General features: G+C 51.1%; 5 protein-coding genes across 5 annotated transcripts; 3 read left to right on the top strand and 2 right to left on the bottom strand.

The window, feature by feature from the left end:
• Positions 1 to 1,037: 1,037 nt before the first annotated feature.
• On the top strand, positions 1,038 to 2,382 carry BDV14DRAFT_206120 (rRNA-binding endoribonuclease; the record flags this gene model as incomplete). The annotated part of the gene is made up of 2 exons (XM_073774854.1): positions 1,038 to 1,817; positions 1,867 to 2,382. The coding sequence occupies 2 exons, from the start codon at positions 1,038 to 1,040 to the stop codon at positions 2,380 to 2,382; spliced, it is 1,296 nt and encodes a 431-aa protein (XP_073621921.1).
• A 172-nt stretch (positions 2,383 to 2,554) lies between these two features.
• On the bottom strand, positions 2,555 to 3,183 carry BDV14DRAFT_22445 (H/ACA ribonucleoprotein complex subunit NOP10). The gene is made up of 4 exons (XM_073776321.1): positions 3,115 to 3,183; positions 3,046 to 3,058; positions 2,787 to 2,955; positions 2,555 to 2,734 (listed from the first exon to the last, which is right to left on the bottom strand). The coding sequence occupies exons 2-4, from the start codon at positions 3,055 to 3,057 to the stop codon at positions 2,712 to 2,714; spliced, it is 204 nt and encodes a 67-aa protein (XP_073621920.1). The 5' UTR covers position 3,058; positions 3,115 to 3,183; the 3' UTR covers positions 2,555 to 2,711.
• Positions 3,184 to 3,769: 586 nt separating this feature from the next.
• Positions 3,770 to 9,978, top strand: BDV14DRAFT_206118 (uncharacterized protein; the record flags this gene model as incomplete). The annotated part of the gene is made up of 3 exons (XM_073774853.1): positions 3,770 to 5,078; positions 5,496 to 5,587; positions 5,656 to 9,978. 3 exons carry the CDS (start codon positions 3,770 to 3,772, stop codon positions 9,976 to 9,978), a joined length of 5,724 nt encoding a protein of 1,907 aa, XP_073621919.1.
• A 108-nt stretch (positions 9,979 to 10,086) lies between these two features.
• Positions 10,087 to 11,117, bottom strand: BDV14DRAFT_185615 (mitochondrial 54S ribosomal protein bL27m). The gene has a single exon (XM_073770694.1). It carries the CDS (start codon positions 11,084 to 11,086, stop codon positions 10,253 to 10,255), a length of 834 nt encoding a protein of 277 aa, XP_073621918.1. The 5' UTR covers positions 11,087 to 11,117; the 3' UTR covers positions 10,087 to 10,252.
• A 109-nt stretch (positions 11,118 to 11,226) lies between these two features.
• Positions 11,227 to 11,827, top strand: lcl2. The gene is made up of 2 exons (XM_073776320.1): positions 11,227 to 11,538; positions 11,615 to 11,827. Exons 1-2 carry the CDS (start codon positions 11,367 to 11,369, stop codon positions 11,806 to 11,808), a joined length of 366 nt encoding a protein of 121 aa, XP_073621917.1. The 5' UTR covers positions 11,227 to 11,366; the 3' UTR covers positions 11,809 to 11,827.
• Positions 11,828 to 12,539: the final 712 nt, after the last annotated feature.

The following is a 12,539-nucleotide window of genomic DNA, read 5'->3' as shown; positions in this document are numbered from 1 at the left end:
AGTCTATCTGGCGATGGGACATGTCACAATCCGTAAGGAAGACGCCCAGAGAATGCCAACGAACTACTGGAAAATGTTTCTATTCCGGGCTCTCAGTTTGAATCCGGGAGAACGGTTTCTGCAATAACAGCCGAACGACTGCCCTGACTCGTGATGGAAAGGCGAGTGATGGGTCATATTGGAAAAATGCTTCGAAAGCTGGACTTTCAACACCAAGTCCAGGGGGAAGTCGACGACCCTGCAAACCAGAAACATTAACCATAAGTCTCTCATGTGTTCTGCCCAAGTAGAGTGTCCTCGAAAGGAAATGAACCACTATATGCTTTTGTAGTTCGCTGAGCCTGGGGATCCCCTAGCACGGGAAGGGTTCCTCGACCCCGACACTGGCCGGTCAAAGGACAAAAATATGCTGTTCTTTGTGGAAGAAAGATGTGTAGCAAGGGCCTCGAGTCGCTAATGAACTTGAGCTCAAAGAGCTCAAATAAGGGTGGGTGTCTGAGCTGGACTTGGTCGTGCTTTCCGGTCCTCTGTAAGAAGGCAATATAAGAACACTATTATGCTGTAGAAGAAAGTTTGCTTATCTGGAAGTAAGTATAGTTCTTGAATTGTTATAAAATCACTTGACGAGAATGACAATTCTCTTCTATCTAATCTTCTGTCTCCTCACGACCGATCCTTTCAGCCCTAACATTGCCCGTGCAGACACCTGCCTTAATCACTTCACAATGAGTATGTATGAGGTTCTAATCAACGTCAGTCACAACACATATCTCTCGTAACTCAGGAATAAACCTAGGAGGATTAGTATCTAAATATCATACTACTACAAAATTGAAAGCATCTCTATACTGCCGGACCTGGTATTGAAGGTAACTTGTTAGCGATAAGATAAGGAGCGCACGGACCCATAAAAATGCCAAAGATTTCAGCGTCGGAACCCACCAACATTTCTCGTCAACCCCGCAACCTCTCACCAGTCTCGCCATATATTGCTCCTCGAAGTACCCGGATTATCGGTGCTTTTCCCGCTTGCCAAAATGGCGGAGCAAACTACCACGAAGCCCGTCCACACCATCGTTCTCGATGCCGGTCCCATCTTGAAGAACAACCCCCCGCTTTCTACCCTGTTAGCAACATGCGAAGAACTCGTCATTACGCCCTCGGTCGTCAGCGAAATCAGGGATCCCGACGCCCGCCAGCGAGTTGAGACCATGTACCTGCCGTTCCTGAAACAACGTTCTCCGTCGCCGAAAAGTGTCGCTTTGTTAGCCGAATTTGCGAGGAAGACCGGTGATCGGGCAGTCCTGAGTAGGACAGATTTGGAGGTCTTGGCTCTTGCGTATGAGGTTGAGTGTGAGCGAAACTGTGGGGACTGGAGACTGCGCAGTGTGCCTGGTCAGAAACAGGTGAACGGCAAGCCTCCTGCCAAGCTGGCTGAGGCAAATGCAGAGAAGCAGCCAGAGGAGCCCACAGAGACGGAGGAAAACACAGAGAACTCCGCGGTTGAGAAGGTTGCTGAGGAACTTGAGGCTACAATACTCGACGCGAATAAGGAAGAATCACTCGCCAAGGCCTCAGCCGAAACAGAATCCCAGCCCCAAGAGGCCGCCACAGAAGACGACTCAACCTCTCAGGACACGCAGAACGAGGCCGAACCTGAGAATGAGGAAGGGGAAGAAGATGCCGAATCGGACGGCGGCGAATGGATCACCCCCTCGAACCTCAAGAAGCGGCAGGCCCGCGACGAGAACAGCTCAGCATCCGCTGCGCCAGAGCCCAAGGTGATGCAAGTCGCTACGATGACCACTGATTTTGCGGTAGGTATCCCCTACGATTAAGTATCTGGCTGTACGCTAATTTGGATAGTGTCAAAACGTCCTGCTGCAAATGAACCTAAACCTTCTGTCTACGACTACACTGCAGAGAATCAAGCACTTGAAATCCTTCATCAAGCGCTGCCATGCCTGCTTCTCGACCACAAAGGACATGAGCAAGCAGTTCTGCCCCCGATGCGGCGGAGATACTCTGACCCGTGTGTCGTGCACAACTGACGCCAATGGGCAGTTCAAGATGCACTTGAAGAAGAACATGCAATGGAACAACCGAGGGAACGTGTTCAGTGTCCCTAAGCCCGTCCACGGCAGCGCCAACGGCAAGTGGAAGGGAGGTGGCGGCAAAGGAGGCTGGGGTACCCAGCTAATCCTCGCCGAAGATCAGAAAGAGTATACCAAAGCTTCTGCGGAGCAAGGCCGACAGCTTCGCAGAGAGCGAGACTTGATGGACGAGGACTATCTTCCCGGTATCCTGACGGGAGAGAGGAACAAGCAGACTGGCCGTATCAAGGTCGGAGCCGGCAAACACGTGAACTCCAGGAAGCGATAAATGTCTCTTTTCATATGCATTATGTGGATCGGAGTTTATGGTGCACAAAAGTCAGCATGGTCTTGGAGGATTTGGGATTTATGATCATGACTGAATGTCCGTGGTTTTAGAATAGATATATATCCTGTCGCAATGAACATTTTGTCTACTTCAACTACAGGCATCCGAAGTACTCACGGTATGCTATAGATACGAGGTTCACCTTGAACGAAATAAATGGTATTGAAATCCGAATCTCGTATCATCTTAATCCATATTGAACACCATTCGCCAGCAAATGAATCAGAACCCCCTTTTGGTATTACTCCGACATTCTATCACCTCACAATCTATAGCTGAGCAGCCTCCTTGTCTGTAAAAAGTTAGACATCCCTCCTAAGCAACGATAGTAGCCTCAAACATACCAGCCTGCTGGGTGAGCAGAAGACCGTATCTCTTCTTCAGCGTAACGCGGTGACGGGAGTACTTGTCGTCCGGGGAGAAACGAGCGGGGTGGGCGCTCTTAGTGACCTCGCCCTCGGGAGTGACCTTCTTAAGCGTGTAGACACGCTTGCCCTCCTGGTTCAAAGTGTACTGATCAAATATTAGTATTCACACGCAAAGTCGCAGGGCTCGTATGGAATGGGTTTCAAGGATTCGAGGGCGGATATCGATCGGACTTACCATGAGATGCATTCTGCGGAATTCTGTTAGTGTGTAAAGCGTAAATGTGGGGTAAACAGAGGCACTCACTTGAAGATGTGTTTAAGCGGAGCTGCGAGGTTAGAATGCGAGACTGTAGCTTTGCCTGCTAAATTCAAGACTGGATGCGATGCAGGAAATTTTTTGGATGGAAGCGTGGTGCACGGGCCACGAAGCCTCGCTGAGTCATCCCGAGAGCTCTTTATAAGCGCGCGGTCATCCGAAATTTTTGCTTCCGCAACTCTCAATGACACAAGAACAATGATTGTGACAGAAGAGACACGATGAGATTGATGAAGCTCATCTTAGCATGATACTTGATGCAGTACATGTTACACATCACTAACTCCTTATACCTACACACCATTCCCTGCCTTCCCCCTCCGCAGTGCTGGCTATCCAGCCGGGCTTGATACCCCAGAAACACAGCTTTTCTGGTAAGACTCAACCTAGAACTGTCATGTCGGACTTGAAAGAAGTGTTAGCGTTTGTTCCGGTGATGACTCCTTTAGAGCGGAGGCAACGGCAACCTTGATTTCTAGCTGTTGTCAATGACCGCCGTGTATTAGACTACAACGGTATCTGAGGAACATTTATCGCAACACTTCTTTTCGAGTCTGAAGCTTGTTTGTATGATGAAGCGACGGCTTGCTGATCCTTCATTCCGTAGTAGATACTGAAAGAATACAATTGATCATTTTTCACAATGTCCCAACCTCCGTCTAGCACCGCTCCAGCTGCTCCGGCTGCGCAGGAGCAAGCAGTCTCCTCTTTTAAGCCCCGGCAACCGAGACGCCAAAGGCCAGACTATAGAAATATCCATCGTTTCCCTCTACCTCTTCCTGTGCACCCTCTTCCTCCTCTCATCCCGCACAACCCACTCTCTGTGGTCAGCGTACTACTCTCATACCTCACCTACTTCATTGCCCCGCCTCATAATGATATCCATTCCGCCTATTTCGACTCAAACACCTCATCGGTTCACGTTACAGATGAGAAGACCATCCGAGCACTATGGGAGATGGGCTTCTTCGGAAAAGGAAGTCTTAGTCGAAGTGAGCCCACCTGGCTGGAACAAGAGAAGAAGAGGAGAGGGCTGCTCGGGGGTGTGACGAGTGAAGAACTTACTCGCCAGCGCAGAGCTGAGCGTCGCGAACTCAAGATTCAGAGAGCGAGGTCGGAGAATTTGATTATTGAGCAGAGACTCCAGGCCGAAGCTGCTGCAAGAGAGGGTCGCACACTCGCGGATGGGGACACGGTATCCGTGGATGGTGTCACGAATGGCACTGCCATTACGGCCGAGAAGTTCTCTGTAAAGAAAGCCCGGGAGGCCAAGTTCCTTGAGCAACAATTAGCGCGACGGGACAAGGAGAATGCCAGTAAAACGGTTCGCTTCTCCGAAAACGACCCTACACAAAAGACAGCAGAGGACCTAGCTTTCAACGAAGAACCCCTCGAAGACACTGTCATCACCAATGAAGAGCATCTCCAGCTGTCCAATGAGGAAGCCTTTTTCCTTGTATACGGGCTAGGAGCGTTGCACATCTTTGACAAGGATCAAAATTCCGTGCTCCCTGCTGGTACCTTGCTGTCGCTCCTCTGCCACCACTCATATTCGCCTCCGCGGGGGCTTTCTACCGACTTGAAGACAGATGATCCCTTCCTCGTCTCCTACGTCGTGTATCACCATTTTCGCTCTCTGGGCTGGGTCGTGCGCTCCGGTGTAAAATTCGGGGTCGACTATCTTCTCTACAACCGCGGTCCCGTCTTCTCACATGCAGAGTTCGCTGTCGTGGTCATCCCCTCATATGCCCATCTATATTGGTCTGAAACAGAAGAGCGCAAGGCTGAGTGTGCTGGTAAACAGGCACGCAGCTGGTGGTGGCTGCACTGCGTCAATCGTGTTCAGGCTCAGGTGAAGAAGACTCTTGTGGTTTGCTACGTGGAGATTCCTCCACCTTCCCAAGCACTGGAGGCTGCTTCAGTCGATAGCCTTGATATTGGAGCATTGCTCGGTCAGTACTCTGTTAGAGAGCTCTCAATCAGACGCTGGATACCAAATCGCTCTCGCGATTGAACCGCAATCCATAGTTATAATTGGAGCATCTATTCATGAGCAACCTTGCTGCCATGCAGTAGTGTAACTACCAGTAGCATCTTGGTCAATGTAACATCTTTCTTAGGTTTCGTAGCATTCGAAGTTACCTATCTAATTGTCCGGTTATTCGTCTTGCTTGACTGCGAGCATACTACATCACCCTTGCCCTAATCCAGAAATAGTAATATTACCTGATTCACGTGACTGACGCGTTTTCGCGTTGGACCGACGACTTCGGTTCCGAATTCTTGAATAGAAGTCAGGATTTTGAACCTTTGTTCGCTGCTTTTCTCTACGAGAAAGTACGAAGCAGAGATATGTTAAAACCCTCCAGCTTACTGCAAAATCTGGCGGATTGAAAAGAGTATGGAAACGCAGGAAGACAGTATAGACATCGCGGCGCTGCAACGCGTCGCGCTGGGTTTAGTGAGTATTACAGGTGAATTTCTGGTGAAGGATCCCTGCAACTAACCCACGCCACTCCACCATCTCAGGATTCACAACTATCTCAGCCCTTCACCAGCAAATCGATATCAATTGAGAACCGAATTCCTCTAGACGCCCACGATTTGACACCCCTACCACACCCGAAAAATAAAGACTTTCATTTGCCGTCCGCTCCTCGGTACGCGCTCGACAAGCCTCCCGCGAATGAGGCTCTCGATGCAGGGGATAATGCCGCCGGGCTGTTGAGTACAAATTGTCAGTCTCCTGGTCGGATTGAACGGCCTTTTTCCCCAAAGCAACCCATTGCCAATATGGGCTCCGCTGAGATATTGCCCTCGGATACCCAGGTTATTTCGCAATCGGTATACGACGAGATTATCCGGAAGAATAAAGAGGCGGGAAGCGATGGGTTGGATAGTAACAATTTCGATCAAAACACGCTTCGATCGTTACATGTGGGTGATCTGGGCCATATAGACTTATTGTCCCAGCTTGATGGCGCTCCTACTCAAGCGCCAAACACAGATGAGAACGATGACCAGAGCAGCTCGAAGCTAGGAGAGTCTTCGCCGCTCACTTATGAGCGCAACCACTTTCCAGAATCTCAGAGGTTTCTTGCAAAGACCCCGGTGACAGCGACGAAACAGCACAGTGACAATGGTATCTCGACGATCTCACCACTTGCACCCCATAACCCTCTGGCGCCAAATACCGAGTCACAAAGCGGCATTTTGGGGTTGAGTCAGGTTTTCAACGCTACCCAGGCTCCGTCTTCTCCGCTTGTTAATGGACATGGACTACAGTCGGACCTTTTGTCAGATCGGCCCTCGCCTAACATCCCGATACAACACCGTCCGCTTGGCCCGACTCTATCCTCACCATTCAATACCATTGCCGCGACTTTTCCGCGGGAATTCTCAGATATGCAGCTTAATTATGTCTCTGTGATGGAATCTCAGGCGAAAAGGGACGAGAGGACCAACCAGCGAATGACCCGCTCCGCCAATGATATCTACTCTGAAGATCAAAGTGACGGCGAATTTGACAAAGAGCCTAGCTTTCTTGAACGTGCGAAGCGCCAACGAAGGATCGACCAGGAGACCGCACAACAATTTGCGAGGCTTTCAGCACCCGCACGTCGGTCTAGCACCCCCGAGACACGTAAAGAGAGGAATACTAGTTCGTCGTCTGGAGACAAGGAGCGCCAGGAGCCAGTGAAAATACCAACTGCGCCCGAGAAATTATCCGAGCAGAATGTAGGAAGCGAAGAAGAGACAGAACAGGAAGAGGACGTACCGAAGCCGACACCCAGTTTTCAGGTACCAAATTCCTCAACCGAGGAGAACAAGGAAAATTGCGATGATCCATCTGCTCTTGAAATGTCCAACACTGAGAGTGCCCATGACCGGCTGTCTCAAGCTCTTTCATTACATGAGAGTCCGCAGACTGTTCGCAGAGAGCCAGTTCAGGCATCCCCTAATGCACGGTTACATGCTCAAAACGGAGGCCTTGATGGGCCAGTCAACGTGATTAGATCATCGCCGATATCTGTGGTGAGGGACTCGCAGTGGTCTCCAAGCCGCGATCTAGCGGATATTGAACAAGTCGCTGAGAGCCCCAGCAACCGAACCCATGTCCGTCTGCATGGTTCCCAGCCTCACAGGAGGCCAATGAGTGGCCATGTACAGCAAGAGACTTCGTCCGCTGAGCAAGCCGTCCAGCCTTCTGACCAAGGGCCTGCACACTATGATGAACATCGACAAACCGCCCCTAATACTCTTCCTTCGAGCCGATCTGACCTCAGATTCTCCAACCCGTCGCGTGAAGGGACTTCCGCTCCACAGACCAACGGTGTCCGTTTCGGGGATCTGGCAACAGCAAATGGAGAGGAGACAGCAGCAGCTGATCCTCGAGGAAAATCCTCGTCAATGCCGTCACGCGTTGCTGAAACACCAGTGCATCGACGGCAAAGGAGCTCTATAACTGACCCGATACCATTCGCTACTATCCCAGAGACGAGTCCAAATCAGATAAATAATGACGCTTGGATGAGCGACGGGAACAACGAAGCCGCAGATCAAGAGGACGATGACCTGCCTCCTCCGCTCCCTCGGGGATTTGAACGCGCCACCCATTCGCAACCAGTTATCTCTGAAACCTCTTCTCCAATGAAGCCTCTACTGAACTCCAAAATCCTGTCAAGCCCAAGTGGACGGCAACGCCGGGCTTTGACCGAGATAGCATCTGATGTTTCGCCTCAAGTTGGAGGCTTAAAGTTCGATGTCACCGGTATCGACATCATGTCCGCTGATGATCATGAGTTCAGGTCTGCTGTCGCAATGTCCCCCATTCCACCACGCAAGAAACGGCGTGGTAACGATGGCCGGAACATCCCCGCATCTGATCCAATTGTTCCTCTTACACCGCGGGCAAGGCCTCAACTAACTCCTCCACGAGAGGAAGAGGTGACAGGAGCCGCAGCTGCAGCACCGCCTCCACCGCTGGCGCAACCGGAGTTTTGGCCTCGCAGTTCAGTAGGGTGTCGATCCAAACCTTCGCGACGTTCCGAATCTTTCTGGGACGTGGAGGATTCTCCCAAGTTTCGGGTATCAAGTAAAGAAAGGTCGCGGATCTTTGCCCGTTCTCAAGCTCGAAAGCGTGAGCCTTCACCGGCGCCTGCCGCGGAACCTGAGTCAAACGAGATCCTGCAATCTACCGCTGCCGCTAGTTCTACCCCTGTTCCTACGCCTCCGCCTGCTGTTATTGTTCCTACCGCTGATTCCCCCCCTGCTGCTCGTGCTCCTTCTCCTGTCCCTGCTCATGCGGAAACCATGTCAACCCCAACCCCAGATGTACCAAGCCCAGATGTACCAAGCAGTGAGCCAGTTGCTGAGGAAAGTCCAGCTGAAAGAAGCCATCAGCATCGTCCGCCTGAGACTACTGTATTGGCGCCGAACGCGGTCCTCGCTCCATGGAGAGGACAGAAACGGGCCTATTACCCTGCCGCATGTTTTGGCAAGCCGTTTGGGACCGCACAGGACCAATACCTGGTCAAATTTGAGGACAGTGCGCCACTTGAGGTGCCAATTGGCACTGTTAAACGACTCGAACTCCGGGTTGGGGATGCTGTGAAAATTGATATGCCAAATGTCCCGAAGGTCACTCACATTATCAGAGGGTTTGCCCATAGACTTACTCCAGAACAGTTGTTAGGCGTCAACGGGTTTATCCCAGTAACTGACGTGTATGGACATGCCACTCTGATCGTGGGACCAAAGCAACGAAAGAGCCTTCCTAGTGGAGGTCTTGCAGGTCCGGAGAATGTTATCAACGTTCCCGTTTCTCGAATATACCTTGATACTATACTGTGGAACCAACTGAAGGAACGAGCCTTCACTTACGATTCAGAATCCATGAACTCAGAAAGCAGACTTCAGACTCCATCAGAAGACCGACATACTACACCCACTTCACCAGGAACAGGCACAAGACTATCACGCAGTTTCCGTCCCTCAAATGGTCTGTTCTCCGGGATGGTCTTTGCCGTTTCTTACGGCGATAAGGGCGAGTCCAAGTTCCGCGTCACGAAGATGATTCTTGAGAACGACGGGCAGATCCTCGAGGACGGCTTCAATGAACTGTTTGAGTTTCCATCAAACGCCCTCGTATCAACGCCCTCGAAATCACCAGCTTTGCAGCAGTCGAGTACAAACGCTAAGCTTCGGCTCAGGCCCGGAGCCGAGGAAGTTGGTTTCGCATGCTTGATTGCAGACAGGCACTCCCGGCGTGCAAAATATATGCAGGCATTGGCACTCGGTCTCCCATGTCTATCAGACCGCTGGGTCGAGGACTGCGTCGCAAAGGGCCAAATACTAGACTGGGAGATGTATCTCCTTCCTGCAGGAGAATCATCGTACCTCAATGGCGCAACGAAGTCACGAATCCTGATGCCCTACTCAGCCACTAGGGCCCGACTATCCGATACCGTCGCGTCGCGGCCGAACCTCCTGAATGGCCAGTCCGTCCTGCTCATTACAGGCCGCACCGGCAAAGCAGACGAGGAGCGAAGAAAGGCCTATATCTTCCTGACATATGCCCTCGGGGCGTCGAAGATCGAGCGCGTCCCTGACGTCCGCTCAGCTCGCGCCCTGCTTAACTCGCCAGAGTCACAGTCGAGTGAAGGGAAGTCGAGCTGGGATTGGGTCTATATCGATGACGACCCGTCGTCGCTTCCGGCGAAGAAGCGGAGGAAGTCAAGGTCCGCAACGGAGTCTGCGGGTGAAGATCTGGGTTTAGATACTAACGTGAGGATTGTCGGCAATGAGTTTGTCTGCCAGAGTTTGATCCTTGGAAGGCTGGTTGATATGTGATGCTGCCATGGCATGATTTTTTTTGTTGTTTGGAGTTAATGTAATATGCTCGGCATATAGGTAAGGTTGCTCGAAGTAGCAGCCTTTCAATAGTACGATATACCCCATGTTTGAATTGCCGCGACTTGATTATCCGATTGAAGTTAGCAATGAAGTTTGAATACACTATATTGAACAGAGGCTTATCACATAATAATATTTCCTATAATACAGACAGAGAAAACACCGGTCCCAGCTCAGAAAAGAACAACAAGATTAGCTAAGCAGTAATCGTTCATTTCTTGCCCTTCTTCTTCCCCTTCTTCTTGTTGCCCCTCAAGCTCCTCATCTGTTGAGCACGCTCACGCTTAGCCTGTCTCTTCCTCCAAGCCAACCACCGGTTCTTCCTGTCGAAAGGCTTCGCGGTAATGCCGGCCTTCTCAGCAGCACGACCAATCTGCCAATTGGCCTCACGCCACATGTACCCAGGGCGCAACTGCTGCTTAGTCGGGTCGATGGGCCCAGCACTTCCAACAATGGTACCCGTGTTCTCGCCCGTAACAACAGCAAGATCAGACTGGGTCTCAGGAACAGGTAACATCGGCACAGCAACGCGGTTCAGTCTCCGGCGCGTCGGCGCATTCCGGGGCAAAGGCAACTTGCCGTCCTTCTCGAAGACAATACCAATGTACTTCCTATCGGGGTGACGCTCGGGGTCAAGGTAGTACCGCACGTATCCGGACTCCGTGGCGTATATGGTGTGGTCACGGCCCATAGCGCAGTTGTCGCCAGGCCACCATTTCGTCCCGCGCTGCCGGAAGATAATGCATCCTGGCACGACGTACTCGCCGCCTGTGCGCTTCGCGCCGAGACGCTTACCCGCGGGATCGCGCGAGTGTCTGTTTGCTGCTCCCTGCGCGGAGTGCGAGGCGTGACGGACTTGGGAGATGGAGAATTTAGGGAGGTTCGTGAGGAGGGATGAGGATCGTGTGGTTGCGGAGACGGTTCGGAGGAGCGAGGAGGTCGTCGTTGATTGTTGCGGGATAAGGCGGGTTATGGGTGTTTGTGTGCGGGTAATTGCTCCGCCCAGGGCCCGGAGGGGCGTTAAGAGCCTGGGTTGAAGCATCATGTAGTGAATGATGCGGGATTGAGAACCTGGGGGTTCGTGAAGGTCGAGGTTCGGAGTGACTTTTTTCTCGGGGATCGGGAGGCTTGGCGTGGTCACGTGCTGGTGCCTTGGTTGTTGGAAGGTGGCATTTAGAAGTATAAGATGGCACTACCACCTCTCCAATTTCTCGGTTCCCTTCTGCGCTTTAGTGCTCCAAATATTCCAGAGAAGCACTTGTTACAAGTGGTATCTAAGAATTTTATACGCCCCCTCGGAGAGCTAGAGACATTCGCTCTACACAATGTTATCCAACTTGCTCCGAACACTGGGAGCTCTACTCCTCTTAGTCTCAGTCGCAAACGCACAGTTCCAATTCTTCGAGCACATGTTTGGAGGCGGACAAGAGCGACAGCAAGCTTCGCAGCAAAACGTACCCAGCGACAGTTCCCGGTACCAGAGCATGTGGGACGGAGGTAAGACTACGATGTGTCATTGAACTGGCTCATTTGCTGTCTACAATCAAATAGAGATAAACTGACATCTTTGCAGCACGATGCGACAAGTATTTATGCCCCGGTACTCTTGCCTGCGTTCATTTCCCGCACCACTGTCCGTGTCCACACCCCGACGTTGAAGAGAAATTCGAGCTAGGTGAAGGGAGTGCTGTATGTGTTTCAAAGGGTGGTTACCAGGCTGGAGAAGCTGCGCGAAAGGTTGAATTGGCTCGAAAGGGATTTCTCTGATGGCTCACTGGCTGTATAACGTTGACATGATCATGAATCATTTTGTATACAACTGAAAGCCTAGATTGTCGAATCGAATGAAAGCGCAGAGCAACAAGTCACACCTATAATCATCTCTGAAAATACTACATCCGTAACTTATATCTGGGGGTGGAAAATGGGAAGGAGTCTGGTATGAGGAGGTGCGGATGCACCTCCGAGCTAGGCTAACTTAAAATACTTATGATGCTGACTAAGACTGTGCAGACCGGACAAGGACGAAGAACCGTGGACATAGCTCACGCGAGCTCCGCGAACAACCCACGCGAGGTACACCCCTAGCACGTGATGCCAAGACCACTTATTAAGCAGGAACCGCCCAAGCGAGCCATTACGTTCGGTGTCGTATTGAATCTCTATTCTCCTCTCCGCGTATGTAGAAGTCTAAGGACACCAACTACTTGCAAACTGCTTAACAACTGATTATCGCTATGGACCCCACCGAGCTTGCTAATGCTAATGGGTTCCCTGTAATAACAAGCAACTAAGAGCTACTAAATACTTATATAGTCACTTTAGAAGTGGTTTAGTTTTAATTAGACATGTAATTTTCAACAGGGCAGCTGTCTTATAGAGATTAGTGGTTGGTAAGTGCTTGAAACTTCTCACTTGGGTTGTAAAATATTACAACCTGAGTTGAGGGTCACGTGATTGCCAAGACGCTAAATGCCCCACTTTGGCACAACGGACCA

Source organism: Aspergillus stella-maris (genome assembly GCF_047715825.1).
Source record: "Aspergillus stella-maris strain CBS 113639 unplaced genomic scaffold BDV14scaffold_121, whole genome shotgun sequence".
NCBI lineage: Eukaryota > Fungi > Ascomycota > Eurotiomycetes > Eurotiales > Aspergillaceae > Aspergillus > Aspergillus stella-maris.
This window is presented reverse-complemented; position numbering and strand designations above follow the sequence as displayed.